Below are 18,563 nucleotides of genomic sequence, written 5' to 3'. Positions count from 1 at the left end.
AAAAATCAAATATAATCACAAATAGGAGGTCATTTTAACACCTGCAATGATTACATTTATTCTTTTTATTGCTATTATCACATGGTGTCATTGAAGGAAAGAAGACTTTGGAGTTAAACCCAGGTTAAAGTCCTAACTCTACTACTCTCAATGTCCTCAATTCTGTGGCAGAAAATGCTTCTCTACTCTGAGTTTTGTTTTTTATTTCTCAGCATGGGGATGAGTCAGCTGTTTCCTAGGGTTAGTGTGCAGTGGAGGACGAATGGGGTGGAGCAAAGAATGCAGGCAATAAGAACAACATTGTCTACAGGAAAAAAATTTAGAAACAATAGTGGAAATAACCAAGAGTTGTCTTTTTTTTTTAATCACCACCTATCGGCAATACTCAGCAATATCATTGATAAAGTAAATATTCCTCCTCACTGGGGCAGTTCCTGTCCAACATACCCGCCCCCCCCCCCCCCACCGCCCGCTTAGCTGGCCACTGTCACTGTGATGATTACAGTGAATCATACAAAATCTTTAGCATAATCTTGGCACCCTGAAGTCACTCATAAAATTATGGGTCTTGTTCACATTGCAAAGCTATGGTTGAAAACTACAGTAACTCTGGATTCTCACTGTATATGTCCTTTGAAGATCCCATAAAAGGTGATAAACATTAGAACATGTCTTTACTGATACTTTCCCAAATATAAATGTAAACTAAAGGTTGACATGGGGAATGGATAAGTGAAGCTATGAATAGCTAGAGAAGGTAGCCAGCTGGTTCCATATTGAGCAGTTGTTTTACAAAAATTTCCTCAGCAGGAGATTTTTGAATCAAAGCACTGATGAGTCCAGTTAAACTGCATATATACTACTTGGAGATAACAGATGTCTCCAGTCCTAACTGTGCATTCTTTAGTAGTAACCTCTGCGTCCTCTAAAATAATAGCTCTCAAAGGTAGCAGGGAGCTTTAGAAATGCCAGCATCTCGTGCCTCTCAACAACTATGCTGGGTTAGTTATCTCTGGATACCAGGGTGGAGGCAGAGCTGAGTTCACAGGGTAGCAAACAGAGGAAAAGAAGTTATAACGAGTGGCAATGTGAACCTAGTAGGAGAGACAGTTGTGGGAAGGCAGAAGGTGAAAATATTAGCTGGTCATCGGGGTGAGGGGAAGGGTTGACAGCAGGGGTAGGTTTTGAGAAGAATCTCTCCAGGAATAGGACAAGAGTCCAGTGTAGGAAAAGGCAAAATAAAATTAATTGGTTATATTTATTTGACATTTACTATGCACTAGATATTATGTTCAGTATACTGGGCACTGGAATAAGACAAACCCATAAGTAGACCTGCTTTTCATGCACTGTGAGGACTGAAATTGAGGGATTACACGTAGAACCTGTAATGAAGGGACATCTGTTCCTAGGGCTGGTATCTGGAAAAAGTTAGCAGCTATCCTGTAAGTAAGATACAAGAAACCAAAAGTGGTGCCTGTTGTCCAAAATTTTACTAAGGCTATTTAGTCGAAGGGATTTCAGGTGAATAATGTTAGCTTCTATAAACTCCAGGACCTCCTACCATTCAGAAAATAGATTTTTGGGTATTAAATTGTTATGTGTAATATTACAGACCAAGTGGGGAGAAGGATTATCAAGAGAAGTAACAAAGGAGACTGTAGAATCCAGCTTGTGAGCTTTGTCTCTCTTGCTTACTGCTCTAGTTTCTCAGTGCCCTGCCGCAAATACCTGTTGGCCACTGAGTAAAGGAATCAATGAAATGCTAGTAGGAGATAATTACCAGTACTGGGGTTATTTTTTTTCCAGTGGCACTCAGGGTCTATTTCATTACAATAATCTATTTAGCCATTAATTATCTAATCCATCTTGATTCCCTGACCTAATTCCAAACCTTGCATTTTGAAAAAAAAGAGGAGTAAGTTTAAATAATGGGACATTTCCATAGTAGGCAGGTTTAGATGAAGTGGCAAAAGTTATAGTAGATATTTCTCAGTATTCATGAGTTTTGCTAGCCAGACCTGGTTCTACAATTTAATCTTGGAGACTTCATCTCCTTAATATGATTACCCTTAAGGAGAACAATTGTTTGAATAGGGCAAGAGGAGCAATGACTAGTTGTTTTAATATATTATACACACAGTTTATGAAGTGTTGGTAAAAAGGTGATTCCAAAGGAAATTGATATTTGAATATACTTCCTGATTTGTAACCACCATCATTTGCAAAGTTCAGAGAAATGTTAAGAGGGCAGAGTTTACCTGTGAGTTTTTTTTACCTATTCATTTAGTAAACATTTACTGGATATCTGATTGATCTCATTAGACTAGATTTACACATTATGAGGTATTTTTAAAAAAGGTTTTATTTATTTATTTTTGAGAGAGCAGAAAAGAGGCAGAAAGAGAGGGAGAGAAACATCAATGTGTGGTTGCATTTTGTGCACCCCCTGCTGGGGACCTGGCCTGCAACCGAGGCATGTGCCCTGCACTGGGAATTGAACCAGCAACCCTTTTGTTGGCCTGTGCTCAATCCACTGAGCCACAGCAGCCAGGGCCATTTTTTAAAATCTCAAGGTTCTGTCCATAATCTTCTGTGGCTCACTCATCACTAGCATACCTCAGATTTTCATGAAAGCTATTTCTTGAAAATTATCTGTATTTTCTTCTGTTCTAAGTTACACTTTGGGGACAGTCAAAAAGGAGCAATGTCAGACTAATTGCACTAATAACAAAAGGGCCCAGGTGACTGGCTTTGATCATGGGAACCATCTGCAAAGCAGACCACTTTGATGTTTCACACAATGGAAGCCTAAATATTTTCTGTGTGCTCCATGACTGGACTTTCAGAAATCTAATTAAGATGAAGGTCAATTAAGAGAAAATAAAACCTTAACTCCAAAAGACAGAGAGGAGGTGGAAGAAGATGGAATGGCTGTGTGTACATAAAAGAAGCTAACCAACCTAATTACAACGTGTATAAACACCCAGAGAAAGTGTCTTTCATGTGATAAAAGGTCCTAAAGCATTTTATAACATTGAGATCATTAACGTGTCTTTGAAACACACCCAGTACTAGAAAATAATAGTAACACTGGCATTTCATAACTCTATTCCAAAAATAAAATTGCAGATAGCTAGGGGATAAAAGTACTTCAGAGCTCATCAAAAGCAGCCCCTTGTTTCTTGGAAATGAGCACCACAAATGTCTACGGCAGAGTCGTAGCTACTGAATCCTTCTCGGAGTGCTATGCAGAGAATGTGCTGGCTGTTTCAAAAGGTTGCAAGGCTAGGGGAAGGCCCCGGACACAGTGCAACCCAGCTGACCTGGGTCACCTTGGGGAAGCTTCCTCAGCAATGTCTGCCTCAGTTTCCTAATTTTTAAAGTTGAACTAATAATATTTATCTCATGACTTTATTCTGAATATTAAATGACAAACATAAATTCCTTAATCCCATGCTGCACATTGTAGGTAATAAGAATAGAAAACTCCTCCTTCTCCTCTTTTTCCTGAGAGCATCAGCTTTAGAATCAAACTGAGTCTGAGCCTCTTTCTTCCACTAGCTTCCCATGTCCCTTTGGAAAGACTATTTTACCTCCCTGGGTTTCAGTGGCTCAAACTCTAAAATGGAGTAAATTATATCTACCTTCCCAGAGAATTTATATAGAATCAGTGGCACATAGGGAACTGCCTGGAGGGCGTAGGATAACAAAAAATAACTCACCACAGTCCAAAGCAAATTTTCGAATAGGGGTTGTGTCTGTGTGGGTATGTTATATGTGCAGATCTGTGTATATCTGTTCATATAGGGTATATATGTTTGCATGTGTTATGTGTACATATGTATGTATATATGTGTATGTAGATATGTATTCATTTGTGTGTGTGTGTGTATGTTAAATACATAGAAGGAAAGTACTGTCGGGACATCCTTTTTTCCCTGGTCACTAACCACAATTGTAAGATGTGAAAAACTTAAGTTGTAATGATGTGGCAAGTCATTTCTAACTGAAAAGGATAAATGAATTCTCTTTATTCGTTTGTTGGGTGAACACATATATGGATACACTCCTACCTCCTCTCTTTCGAACTACGCCTAAGGGTTTTTTCATCTGAGAAGCTCAAAATATGCCTAATCATCTATGCATCTTAGAGAAATCTTACTTTCCTCTGCTCATATTTTGGGACAAATAGGTAACCAAAATTAACTTATCAGTTATCCCTGTTAGCCCTCAGGGATACATGGTATCTGAGCACAGTGGCTTGAATTTGTTCCCAAGGCCAATTAGTTAAATAGCAGAGGATAAAGTATGATCTTGGGTTATTCCCTCTGACAAACAATGAATTAGATGAAAATTCCATTTAAGGCAGATATGAATTGTTGCTTTGTTGTTTTTTTTCCAAAGTGGTATGACCTTGGTCTCCACAAAGATTCAAATAGTGATTGCCAGAAATGCTAGTGCTGTCTGATCGTGTTTTCTTAATTCGATAGTCTGAGTAAAAGGCAGAGTGTATTGTTAAATATATTATGGGTTATATTTAGAGTTGGTAGAGTTGATTTATCAAATTCAAAGACCAAGTCTTGCCCTTGAATGTATCGAATGTATAAATGTGCATCGCTGACCGGAGGAACATCTGCTTGAAATGCAATGTTCTTTTGCTAATGGGATCTTTAGAGCTCACTGGAAGTGGAAGTGGACCTGGGCACACAGCACCTGATGGCTGCTGCCATACTCACAGTTCACAGTGACCTTGACTTGTTTGACATCTGCCGAGGAGACCTCATTGGCAGCTTTGCACTCATATTTGCCTGACTGCTCCCTGGTGATGCCGAGGATCTCCAGATATTCTTCTTCTCCTTCAAATTCTCTTCCTGAAAAATAGAGGTTTGCATGATTATTTTTTAAAGTTTAACATATGCAGCAGATCACCTCTTTTTTTTTTAGAAGCAATCAATCCACATGGCTTTTCAATAATTTGACAATGTGCTTTGCATGAGGCCAATTCCAAAGAAATAGATTCCAAGAGAAAACGTCATGTGAAAGTTATTAAAGAAGTGTTATCAGGATAACTGGTAGAGGACTGGGAAATGGGACCTGGCAAGAAAGAAGCTCAGCTCGGGTATAATGCCAGGTTTCCCAGAAGGCCAGCTGGTTCACTCAGGAAGCTCTGGGGACAACACGTGTCGTACTTCAAAGATGTCCTGATCAAGAGGCAAGAAGCTGGGGCGTTTATGTGTCATCCCTCAATCATTGGTTAAGGGCTCAGAACAAGTGGGAGTAGGGGAGAGTTATACTAAAGTTGTAAAGGACTCAGGGGAGCTATGGGTGAAGCACTAATATCTAATAATCATAACTAATAACTAATAATCACCTCATACTGCAAAGTACTCTTTCAACCAAGGTTGCTGTTAGAAGGAGAAGTGGCTTACTTTTGAGAGATGTTCACTCTTTTCCCCCACTTTATGTGGAATTCTGTTCACAAGGGTCATGTTTGAAACCCTGTCTTTCAGTTATGGCTCCCTTGTTCCAGGCCACAGACCAGATCCATGAGAATGTGCCACTGATGGTGCATTTTGTGACAGATTGCATCACATGGGGTGACGGCAAGGAACTAAATAACACTGACTTAAACAGTTGGGATTAGGGGTCTGGTGGCCCTTTTTTGAAAGTCCTATAAAATTGGATGTTTCCATTATAGAAAAAAAATCTCAAGATTGGAAGCTTGTTTAATTCCCCTCATGAGCAGTAAAAATGATTAAATGATTTTCTTTGTGAAGGGAGGGAGGAGATAGACAATGAAGGGGAAGTGGAAGGGAAGGAAAAGGAAAGGGGACAGAGAAAGTAAAGAAGAAAAGAGGTTGAGCAGGAAGAGCTTGACCTTCAACTCTAGCCAGGTTGAACCCCCTCACTTCCAAGTTGCAACACCCCACTGCTGCTTGGGTCAGGACAGAGCAGCTGGGAGAGTGCTAAAGAACACAGTTCTTCCATCTTGAAGAAATCTTGCCCTGGCCATCCTGCACTAAATAGTACTAATTAATAGCTCTCCTCGAATCCCACAAGCTGTTTTCCTTTTCCGGAAATTCCCCGATGGCCAAATCAACATAACAGATAGTCAGCACAAAGACAAATTCACTGTCTAAATATGTTGGCTAAGCTTGGTAAATAGGCTCCCAATAGAACGGACAGCTTCTCTGATAACAGTCTATAACACAACTGTCAGGAATACTCCTAATTTCAAGTCTTCTGTCAATGTCTCTATTGCTAGTTTTGAGTAAACCTCGCAATCCCAATAATATAAAGGCAATAGTTCTATACAATTATTTGGCTCTGAAGTCCTAAACATTATCTAGCACACACTTCTAGTAAAAATGTTTTAGAATAAGTTTATAAGTATATAGGCACATGTTATTTATAAAAGGCTAATTTTTTAAAACCTGTGTTTCGCCTTTTTTCTTCTCCGCATTCAAACAAATAGTCAGACCTGACTTCATAGGTCACAGAGGTGGAATGTGGTAGAAAAGGAAACAGAAATCTCAGAAAGCGCAATAGTCCACTCTGTTGGATTAGATGGGTAGGATTTGGGCTTGGAAGAAAAAAAAGATCCTGCATCCTTGTATATATGGATCTATGGACTGAGTCAGCCAGCTAACTGATGCTAAGAATCTCCTGGCTAAGTATAAATACCCTGAAGACTAATGGCAGCTCTGATGACTGCAGGGCAAAAATAAGTGTAAGCTCAGTAAAAATCTGTGGTGGAGAGGGGAAATTGACAGTGAGACACAATTATTGATTTTGAGAATAATGATGGATTGAATAAGAGAAAAGTTCAAAATGATTTTAGAATGTTTTAGGACTTCTGGCCCACACCCATCAACCTTATTCCCAAGAGGGTACATAGGGGAGTAAGAGAGAAAGATAACAGGTATGGTCTTCTTGGAGATGGCTAACAACACTGAATTCTTTTCAACTTCCATACAATATCTAGAAATGGTGAATAATAGACCTCAGTTTTGCACTTTGAATTTTTGAGAGCTATAAGCCATTTCCAGGAGAGAAAAAGATAATTTTAGTGTAGCACCACCTAAGGCCCTACCGGTTTGGAAAGACAGCACCGTGAGAGTAAACATTACGATGGATTAGAGAAAATGAAATAATATTTATTGGGTTTTGTACCTGGGATTCTTCTTTGCCAATGCAAGATTTAATAATCTCATTTCTTCCCAATAAACCAATAATAAAACAGATCCTCATGGGATGAATTTTCAATCCCACATCTCTAGGAAGAATTCCCTTTGTTCCTATCTGAGCACAGAGGGGGAATTTTCCCTTAAATGCCCCGTGCATAATGCAGAAAGATCGTTTTTGCTTACTCTTTTCCACTGTTATGGCTGCCTCTGTCACAAGCATACAATGTGTGTAGCTGTTTCAGTAGAGTGGGTGAGCCTCAAAGTGCAAACCAAATACAGGTAGGAGAAACTAGCCAAATGAGAATTTAAAATATTAAACGGCATCTCTGAGCCCTCCTTCTTGTCTTTTCTCCTTTACCCCTTGGATCCTCTAGTTGAAACTCTTGCACTTCCTGGCACGTTTTGCTACATGTTTTTACTTGCAAACACAGGAGCCTTTGCCCACAACACATTATCTCTCCTACTTCACTTGAGAATTTCTCACTAATCCAGTGATTTGACAGGAAATGGGTGCTTTTCTGTTGCTGGAAAGCCAGAGAATCACATTGTAAATTCCTCAAAAGCCATGCTTTTCTTTTTTTAAATAGTTTCTTTTTTATTGTATTTTTTCCATTACCATTTATCCCCCTTATATCCTCTTCTTTTACTTGCAATATCCCTGTGAACCAGCCCAGAGTTTGGTAAGATTAGTTGTTACTCCATAAATGTCTGTTTGAGTTAGTAGAATCAAAACAACGAGCAAGAACTAGAGTCAGGTTCAAGTCATTATATGCCTCAGGAGAATAGAGCTAAGGATTGAAAGTTGACTAAGTATTTCTGTAAAAGAAGCTGTGCATAAATCCACTCCCTTTTAATGATCCTAATAAGAGTACCCTTTTACTGGAGTAGGACAGATGTGCTTAGTATTCCGCTGTAAAATGCTGGATGGGGCACCTCTGGTAATGTCCTGAGGATGTATCTGTTGTGTGGAGTTATTATTTCAGAAAAAGGTGTGGAGACAACAGAGACCCTGGTGGAAACAGGAGCAATGACATTTCTTTCATCTGAGTAACTGCAGTTTCTGGTTTCAAGGCATAGAATATGTTGTGTTAGTCCTGTGTCACAAAACTCTAAAATGCACTCCATGCTCTTGATCATTACCCTTTGGCCCAACGTGTCAGTGCCCATCAGGGCACCTTTCTCACTCTCTTTCACTTCACTCAGACTAGCTGCTCTTAAGCCAAGGTCCTGTCACCATTCCCTTTTACTCTCTCAACCTTAACGAGGCTCTCAGGCCAGAATGTGATACTTAACCTGTTAAGTTCTCTGTGTAATAAAACCCTATGGCTCCAACTTGGGTCCGTCTCTTGTTCCTATCTATTATTTTCTGCCCTTGTATAAATGTTTACTTGAAATGCAAATTTCAATATTTTGCTATTTAAAACATCTCAACCTATTTCTACAAGCTTGCTCACATCACCGAGTGCTATGTTTATTCTGGGATCTGGTGTGTAGTTTAAATCTCCCTTTGCTTAATGTGCTTTTGTGTTTCCTGGCAATATGCAGTTACCAGGCTAAAGAACTTATCGTCCTCCTCAGAGCACGCACCTTTCAAACTCTTGCACGTAATTGGCATATCTCCTCTTAGTCACTGTTTACTCAAGTTGTACACATTAGTTCTTTTAATATTTCTTCATAAGTCAAAAAGAGGGGCCTAGAGCAAATGGCAAGAGCAAAGTGTTCTCTTCTGTGTTTTCCTAACATGGAGGCAAATCAGGCAGGAATACTGCAATTAAAGTATGCCAGCTGCTGCCTCCTGAGTATAGTGCCTTCAGAGTACTGACCCTGCCTTGGTGATACTTGTAGAATCACATTCAGAACATTGATTTATTTAGATTTTTCCAAGGTCACCCAGGTGTTCATAAGCAAGTATTTCAAATTAAATACCTTTCCATGGTACTTTTCTTTCTCACTTTTTCCCTTTCTCTCTTTCCTTTTCCTCCCCACTAACCCATCTTCCTTCTCTATCTCTCCATACTCACATAAACACATTCATACTCACTCTCACACACAAAAAGCTATTTATTTACATATAACCTTTCACTCTAACTTTTAGCAGACTGCATACAATTTCACTAATACCCAAATATTTGCTCATTAAATAGAGTAGACCTATTCTTGAAAATTCCCCAGGACATCACAAACAGTCCCCTGTTAAAATTTTTTAAAAAGCTTATTACCCCAAAAATCTTTATGGTAATTGCCTTTTTTTCCTTTTATTTGAGAAACAACAAATAAAATTTAGGAAACTTGTTAAATTTGAGTGTTTTATAACTTTGAAGAGGTAGAATCCCAAGGAGTGTTACATGTTAGAAAATGAATGAACCATTTTTTTCATTATTCAGAGAAGACTCTTATAACATCTCTGTAGATCTTTTTTTTTCCCCCACAGAAGAGAAGATGTGTTTGAAATGGGGTTGACATTTCCTTTACTCATCTAAATTTGAATATTTACAAGTAGTGGCTGTAAACACAATAGTTAAAAATACGAACACATATACAGATTAATTAAAAGCAAACAAGTGGAATTTGTCTCACAGGGTATGTGTGCACGCACACGTGTGTTTGTATAGCTGAAAGGGAAGTGAAAAGGGCAAGTAAAAGCAAGTTATAAACTGCTGCCTCTAAAAATAAGAGAAAGAAAGATTGTGAATCAATGATGCCATTTGAAGTTTCCTGCGCTAACTTCAAATGCTATAACGAGTTCTTGTTCTTACAGTACATTTCACGTTTTTTCCCCCGAAGGACATACTCACCTGTTCCTGTTTTTGTTCTTTCCCTACTGTTCTTGCACATTATGTTCTATACAGACATGCTTAAAAAAAAGGAAGCTAGACAGAAACACAGAAATCCGGAAAAAAAAAATGCCTCTGATGGGGTTGTTTATGTTTCCTGCCATGTCTCTTTCCCAATCCTTTGAAGTTTTTTTGTTTCTCATCTTTGCATCCCACCTGAGAGATCCTTTAGTGTTTGACAATGTTTCTGTCCAAAGGCTGAATCCACTTTTCATCATTACCTCTCATCACCCTCCAAGGGAGGGGTGAAGACTGATAAATGATCTGTGATTGAAAGAAGGTAGGTGTAGGGGGCAGACACAGTTGCCAAAGCAGCAATCACAGGAAATGAGACACGGGGAAGAGCAAAGTATTAAAGAGAATGTGGGGTTGGAGGGGGGCAAAAAAGTGACATAATGAAGATGAATTTAAGAAAGAGAAGAATAGAAATGAAAGAAGAGAGACTTCTCTAAAGAAGCATTTGAATCTTAAGATATGTGAACTACATGGAAGAGAAGGGATTGGTTATTCTGCTGTAGAAATGTTCCCTATTCAAATAGTAAAACATACCAGGGTGTGGAAACTACTCCATGCCTTCGGCAGTCTGAAAGAGTATAGCTAATACCCAGAAACTGGAGGCAAGCACAGTGCCAGGAAGGATTCACAACCGCCTTTGGCTCTACGAATGACCATGGGCCAAATGAAGACCGCCCTGGCATTATCTTCCTAGCATCTAGAGAGATCCAATTCATCATGGTTTGCGTCTTTCCTTTCACATACAAAAATCAGCTGGCTGACATAGTTTGAGCTCAGCAACCCACTGGAGGCTGCCATCCACACATCCTTTTCAGTCCTGGGCCATGACATTCTGTTATTTTACTAATGCTTAACCTTTACTTGTTCTCAGTTTTTAGAAACCATTTTGCCCTTCTAAATGCTAGGCTTGAAATCAGGATCCCCGATGACTGATTCTCTGAGGAGGAGTTATATTGATAAAAGCTACCATTGCATTGTAGGGACCACATTTGGTGTTGCTCATCATTGTACCTCATCGTGCAGCAAGTGCTGCATGCTGCCATGCTCAGTGAGTATTGCAGAGTGACTGCTGAATGAGCTGCCACTCACCTAAACACGTTCTGGGCACTGTGCTGGGTGGCTTGAATATTTTCTTATTTAGTTCACAGTACTGTTTAGATAGCTTAAAGAAGAGGAAATGCAGGAACCCAAGTTTAAAGAAGGCCCTTAAGGAACGCGTCTAAGTTTATAATGTTATTAAAGGAGAGCTGAGGTTTGAACCAGGTCTATGAACTTCTGGAGCCCACGTTCCCATTAGGGATGACTACCTTCATCATTAGAATGCCAGGAGATACTAGAGTTGGCTAAATAAATTCTTAGCTCTAAGAATCTGCTCTATTTCTGTTTCTGAGTATAAAATGGAAAGCTGAGAATGGGACACTTGGGAAATTTCCAGAGTAAAGCAGCTCAGTTATAGATAAAGAAAGTAAAAAAGATGGTTGTCAGCTTTTATAAGCTTTGTGCTCCTCACTTGACTTCTTTATTGAGAGAATTAAATAAAGTAGTAAGTGAGAAAAAAAGTTGGTATTTAAATTTTAGCCCAATTCACTTATTCATAGAGCACCCCCACCCCACAACAATATAAAGCACTGGTGCACATAAATGTCAACAGCCAACAAAGGAGCTGCAGAACAGTGTGTCATGGACTTACATTAGGAAGGCCTTACTGAGAGAAGTTTGTTTTTAGGAAGCTGAAGAACACAAGGGGAGAGAATCAGAGCTGGCAAATTATAAAAGGATGTGGTAGTCTGGTGTGCCTGCCTGAAAAAGAGTTCTTCACACAGGAGAGACGAGCAGTGTGATGTGACAGCGGGACATACTCCAGGGTGGGAGAGGTGGGGTGTAGACTCTGGATTTGCTGTGTTCAGTGCCTCTGTATCTCCTTAAAGACACAGTGGGGGCCTGGTCGGGTAGTTCAGCTGGCTAGAGCATCATTCCTGATATGCCAAGGTTTTGGGTTCGATCCCTAGTCAGAGCACATACAAGAATCAACCAATGAATGCATAAATGAGTAGCACAACAAATTGCTGTTTCTCTCTCTCTCTCCTCCCTCCTTCTTTCTCTCTAAAACAAAATAAAAAAGATACAGTGAAACCTTTTGACACCCACAAAGTACTGAGTAAATCTGGCATTTTATATGAGTTCCTTCTCCTCTTTCCCTCCTTCTCCTCCCTCCCTTTCTTCCTTCCTCCCTTTTCTGGAGAAAACATGATGTAGAAGCATGGAATCCCATGAAAATTCTATTTGTTTAATGTCCTTTCTATTTCAGCACCACTTTTGCTTAGTACAATTTCTTGGCACTGAGCCCTAATATGTATTGTGATACGCCACCTTGTGAATTGCTGTGAAAGAGAAGATGGTTCTTTAAGGATGTCAGATAGTCATCACCAGTCCTGACTAACTGGCAGTGGCTGCCCTGAGCATGATGTTGAGAAAGATTCTGAGGCATAGCCTGGATTCAGTGGGAAGGAGGGGCAATATCTAGTGAGGACAGAGGGAATGTGCACCACATATTTGACCTTTACCTGTCCCGAAGTCTCCTGTCATCCACTTGAATGTGGTCCGCCCATTTCTTCTTGGGTGTGAAGAAATATGTTCTAAATGTAATGTGTAGGTTGAAAGCTAGTGACTTCCTGAGTTTGAATGCAGTTGGCACCACTTAGGAGATTGGGAAGGAGTATTTATTTTGGACTAGAGAGAATGAGTTTGACTCTTGACATGGTTGGTATTGATTTTTCTTAGAACATCCTGGGGAGTACATTCCATAGGCACACAGAAATATGGAGTTGCTAAGAGGCTGGGGCTAAATGAGGATTATATATGTAATATATACATTGGTGGTAATTTAAACTACTTTTAGGAGGGACTTCAGAATATTTGCATGAGGTAGCATGATGCCATAAAGCAAGGACTCATTGTCTCACTTAATTTTTATTATCTCAGGTGTGGGTGGGCGGGGAAGAAGAGGCCAAGAGGTAAAACTATAAAAAGGAATATCTAGAAGAGTCCTTTGCAATACAATGAAAGTGAAAACTCCTGCAGGTGTTGATTATTTTCTAGACTGTTTCCTAAGAAGGGGGTGAGGCAGAGCAAAGAACTGCTAGTCCGAGGGAGCAACAATCACGACCTTTCACCATTGTCATCAGAACTGCAGGGGTATTCTGCGACCTGTCATTAGCAACTCTGCCATGGCCGAGGATTAAATATCAAGAGATATGAGAACAGTGATTGCTGTTTTCAAAAGTCACATAAATCAATTGGCATTTTGTAGGCGAATGTGTTAAACTCAGCAGGGTAATTGCACCGTGGAAGGATTGCTCGGCTTGGTTTTGTGGCTGCCACAGAAGCCTTTGAAAAGTAATTAAAACAAAGCGGGTGATAACCCCATCTGGCCCTCTGCCCTTTCCTTACAGGCCCCAATGCTGCAGTGACCTTATTTGGGGCTCACCCTCAAATACCAGCCTCACTTTTTCAGCTGGTCTCACTGCTGAAGGAGCTGTTCAATCCCATTTAGAAAGCTGTTCTTGCTTCAGGTCAATAAGTAAGTAATGAAGAGAAAAGTGGGGGTAAGTGGGGAAGGAAGGGGTAGAGCAGGAAAGGAAATGGTTTAAGCATGAACTAAAATGGTATTCTTAGATTGTTCCCATTTAACATAAGGTGGGCAGCCTTCAGTTGCTCTGGAGTTGATAATAGTAAAGAGTCCAGCTATTTGCTTCTTGCCCTTAGACCAAAATGTACAAACTAGGAATCACCACCATCAACATTCAGTTTGGATGGCAGCCCTCACACCAGCACCCCTGAATCCTGGCCCCGGTTTTCAGACTCTATGACTTTATGCGAAGCAGGTAGATCTCAGAAGGCGTGAGGGTCCTAGCTGCACCGTTGGCAGCACTCATCGAGGTAGGATGGGAGAGACCAACAGCCAGCTCATGTCTGCTTTTGAAAGCAGCCTTCTCCCAGGCGGGGCCTACCCACTCCTGGAGGGCTGCGAGGCCAGTGGGCCAAAGCTTAATAGGAAAACAGCAGCGATTTGTCTCCACTGCTATTTATGTTTCAAGCGCATGACAGCCTGTCAGTGCAAGTGAGGGTCGCTAAATTTACTGCCTTTCAGATTACTGCCACAGTCTCTGACTTGACAAGTCACTTCATTTATAAAGCACTGCATGAGGATGTTTCCTCTACTTCTTTTTAAATAAAAACAAAAGGAGAGGAAAAGGGCCACCACAGAGGTTTAGATTAAAGAGTTGAAATGAAGAATGCTCACAACAGTCTTAGCCAAATGGGAGGGGGCTGCTTTCACAAACTCCCTCTGATTAGAGTGGCAAGTGAGGGAAAGGGCTACCCTGAAGTTCTTGGTTTGACTGATTTGTGAGCCTGATGGTATTTCTATGGGTGTGGGAGGGGGCGGGGAGGATAGAATGAATTTTTATATCTGTTGAATGTGAATGCTCACAGGACATTCAAGTGGAGATTGCCTCTAAATTACTGGATATAAGTGAAGAATAAAACTACTTATATTTTACTCTTTACTTTCTTATTCATTCATTTATTTTATGAGGTCTTTATAGACTGAAGAAATTAACTGTAGACAAAAAGAAGAAATTAACATCTAGGGGGTAAAGGGTATAGAGATGAGATACTTTTGAGTGCCAAACAACATTAATAAATCAAAATATAAGTTTTTTTAAGTATAAAAAGATCTACATATCTAAAATATGTATGTAAATATGCTGTGATCTGAACAGTAGAGCATGGCTTCTGAGTACCATTATAAATAACCCATTGACAAATATCAGCTGCTGCCACGTGGCAGCCAATAATTTAAACAGGAAGCACAAGAAGTAAAGGAAGTAATAAAAAGATATTATTTCTACTTTTTATAAATGTACACTCTCATCAAGGACAAATGCAGTTAAATAGCTCTGGAAGACCTTGACTTTAATTTCATGTGAGTGGGAAATAGATTAAAGAGTTCGGGGATTAGTGTCAATTAAAAACTATTAATCATACCCCCTCAATGATTTTAAATGCCACTCCTATTTACAATTTGGTTTGTTTCTGGATTCTGTTCTGTTTCTGGATTCTGTTTGTCTATTCCTGGGCCAGTCTCTTATTATTTTAATTACATTAGCTTTTTAGTATTTTTAAATTAAAGATATGAATAATTATTTCTCAGCATTGTTCTGATTGTTTCCATATTTTTATTTTTAAGATGAGCTTTAGAATTATCTTCTGAATCAAAAAAAATTTTGTCCTTTGATCAGGTTTACACTAGACTTAGAGATTAATTTAGAGAGACAGAGCTTTACAATTTTGATTCTTTCTATCCAAGAATAAGATATCACATTTAAGTGTACTTTATTCATCCATCAATTGTTCAATTTTCTTCCTAATTCCTGAGAATTATGCATTAAGCTTATTCTACTACATTTTAGACTTTGTTATTTCTAATGAATAGCATCCTTTTTGTCATTATCTAACTTGTATTAGTCTTATTTAGAAAAACTATAGTTTTGTATGTCAGTACCCTACCTAGCTACCCACTGAATTATTTTTTTCTCTTACTGTTGCTATAATGGTGTTGAAATAACATGCTACCGTATTTTGAGAAAAGAATACCCTCATTTTATTCACCAAAACAAATTCAGATGGATCAAGTGATTTTAAATTAAAAAATTGAAATTTAAAAGAAATTTAAAAGAAAAGATAATCATTTGATAATATTGAAGAAGGGAATATGCTTCTAAGAAAATCATGAAATATAGAGGCCATAAAAAAAGAGATTTATTTGTTTGCCCACATAAAAAAATAAAAATTTTTCCACAGTACAAAACCTTCATCAACAAAATCAATACATAAATCATAAGATGAAAAGTGTATTTGTAATATATATGACATAAGAGGGCCAAAATCCTTAAAAAGTTGAATTTTGAGTCAGGAGGCTGGTCTAACCATTTTGGAAAAGAGTTTGACAATATCTGCTATAGCTGAGGGTGTGCCTATGGCCCAGCAATCCCACTGCAGTTGCTGTGCTGCTCACAGAAGCATTGGAAGCACCCACGTTGTGAAGAGGGTAAATAAATTGCTGCATATCTATATATAGAATACAATACAGAAAGAAAATGAATAGGTGACAGAAGTGGCAACACGGACAACCTCCCAAACATAAAGTTGTGTGAAGTAAATAAAACAGAATAAATAAGGTATAAATCCCTTCATCTGAAAATTACAGACAAGCAAAACTGATCTTTATCTTCCAGGAAAACTATATAGTTTAAAAATTAAAAAGTCAAGCAAGAAAAGAATTATCCCCAAATATTTAGCATTGTTGTACTTAGTATTTAGCAGGTGCTTACTATGTGTCATACTTTTTATATAACTGTATACACTTAAGAAAATTTAATTCATGTAACGTAATGATAACTAGTCATAAAAAGATACATTGGTTATCAAATACTATGTATAGTGTATTCTCCTTTGTGTTTGAACATTGTATATACACGTAAATGCACATATTAATATGTATGCTTTTAAACACACTTGCTATATATATACACAGTGTGTACACAATGTTAGTAACAGTCATGCTTCTGAATTATGGAATCAGAGTGTCAGGAGTGTGTGGCCAGGGAATTTTCCTTCATTTCATGCTTTCCTATACTGCTTGAATTTTTGACATAGGTCATATATTTTATATTAGAAGTATTTTGAAAAATGAAGCTGGATTTAATAATTTTAGTACAGGGGAAAGACATACCCACCTTTTTGGCTATATCCTCAGGGTTGGTTTCTCATAATGAAAAAGAAAAATCTCTGAGAGTTTTCTATTTCTGACATAAGGAAAGAAGACTTAATAGGGAAATAAGATACCAACACCTAATGACAGGTGGAATAGTAGCAAAGAAATTGATATTATATAAAATCAGAACAATTCCCTAATTGACTGGATAATATGGAGTTTTAATGACTACATGGATAGTCTCTTTTGCCCTACTTCCTGAGCTGTCCAACTGTGTTCATTAAAGAACTGTGACCTGCAGGCTCAGCCCATTCAGCCCTGTAACAGTGAGAACTGAGCCTGCTGAGAGGGCTCTGGACTTAGAGTGCTGATCCTGAAGGGGAAAGGTATCTATAGGCATACTCAGATGCCTTTTCCTTGCTGACTTTCTACTCTGTGGCACCAGTTTGTTTGAATGCTCTTCAGTTCTTGCCACTGGCACTCAAATTGCACTGCAGTCCCCAGATACGTCTAAAGTTGGGCTCAATTGTGAACCCGATCCATCATCTAGTTGTCAGTTTCTCCTCTCCTCCAAGGCTAAAGTTTTCGTGCTGCATTTCTATCACTTACTAATAGCTTACTAGCCTTGATGTGGCACCATTATACAGAAATCTCTGCGCCCTCCTATTGTCATAGCCCTTTGGATCTGAATATTCTGAGAATGACCCTAACTTGAGTTTCTTTAATAATATGAACTGTAAGTCTTCCAGGCAAGGGAGGGAGGCCTGAGGTGTGACTAGAAAGAATGCATCCTTTGTCCTAGTTTGTTTTTCCTTTTATACCCCTTCAACCCAATCAAAACTCAGCTTATCTTTCTTTCGTACAGGGAACTTCTGAGTGTACTAGTGGCTTAGGCCCCTCACAGCCTAACAGGGAAGAATCACAAAATTGTTTCCTTAACAGTATACAATTAATAGGCTTTAGAATCTACATGGGTAACTTTTATGGATGGAGGGGGCAGGTGATAACTAATACCTGTCATACAAAAATACCAGGCTCAGTGTTTTTTCCACATTATATAGCATAGAACCTTGTATCTCAGTGAAGCACCTAAATGCACTTGATAGTTTGTTTCGATTAGACAGCTTCCCAGCACCACTTTGAAGCTGTTTTGTCTTGCTCAAGGCACAAAGTCTGCTGCCATCACTTCCCATACTACCATATAAAGATTGCACTGCAATCACACAGAATAGCTGTCCAGAGATTCAATTTCTAATGGACTTCAACCTAGAAATGTCACATGCTTGTGTAAGACATTTGATAATTACAAAGCATATTGTTATGAACTGAATGTTTGTATTTCACCAACATTCATGTTGAAATCTTATCCTCAATGCACTAATAATAGGAGATGGGGCCTTTGGAAAATGATTAGGTCATGAGAGCAGCCCTCACAAATGAGAGTAGCGCTCTTATGAAAGAGACCCCAGAAAGCTCTCCCACCCCTCTTGCCATGTGAGGACATAGGAGAAAGATGGCCGGCTATGCACCAGGAAGCAGGCTCTCACCAAACACTGAAACTGCTGGTACATTAATCTTGTACTTCTCAGCCTCCAGAACTGTGAGAAATAAATGCTTGTTGTTTAAGTCACCAGTCTATGGTACTTGGTTATAGCAGCCAAACTGACTAAGACAATGTATCTACTAGGATGCTACTATGCATTTATTTAACAGCAGAGTCTACCCTAGGATCATGTATTTAGAACA

At 39.0% G+C, this 18,563-nt stretch overlaps 1 protein-coding gene across 3 annotated transcripts in view; it reads right to left on the bottom strand.

Annotated features, from left to right (window-relative positions):
- The window catches only part of LSAMP (limbic system associated membrane protein), a 627,279-nt gene that overhangs the window by 43,670 nt on the left and 565,046 nt on the right, over positions 1-18,563 (bottom strand). For all 3 annotated transcript variants that reach the window (XM_054572327.1, XM_054572328.1, XM_054572329.1), the window contains exon 4: positions 4,740-4,874. In XM_054572327.1, the coding sequence (XP_054428302.1) occupies positions 4,740-4,874 (135 nt within the window). The remainder of the gene's footprint in view (positions 1-4,739; positions 4,875-18,563) is intronic.

This window comes from Pteronotus mesoamericanus, unplaced genomic scaffold (genome assembly GCF_021234165.1).
Source record: "Pteronotus mesoamericanus isolate MK-2021 breed Mesoamerican mustached bat unplaced genomic scaffold, CSHL_Meso_final contig_228, whole genome shotgun sequence".
NCBI classification, from domain to species: domain Eukaryota; kingdom Metazoa; phylum Chordata; class Mammalia; order Chiroptera; family Mormoopidae; genus Pteronotus; species Pteronotus mesoamericanus.
This window is presented reverse-complemented; position numbering and strand designations above follow the sequence as displayed.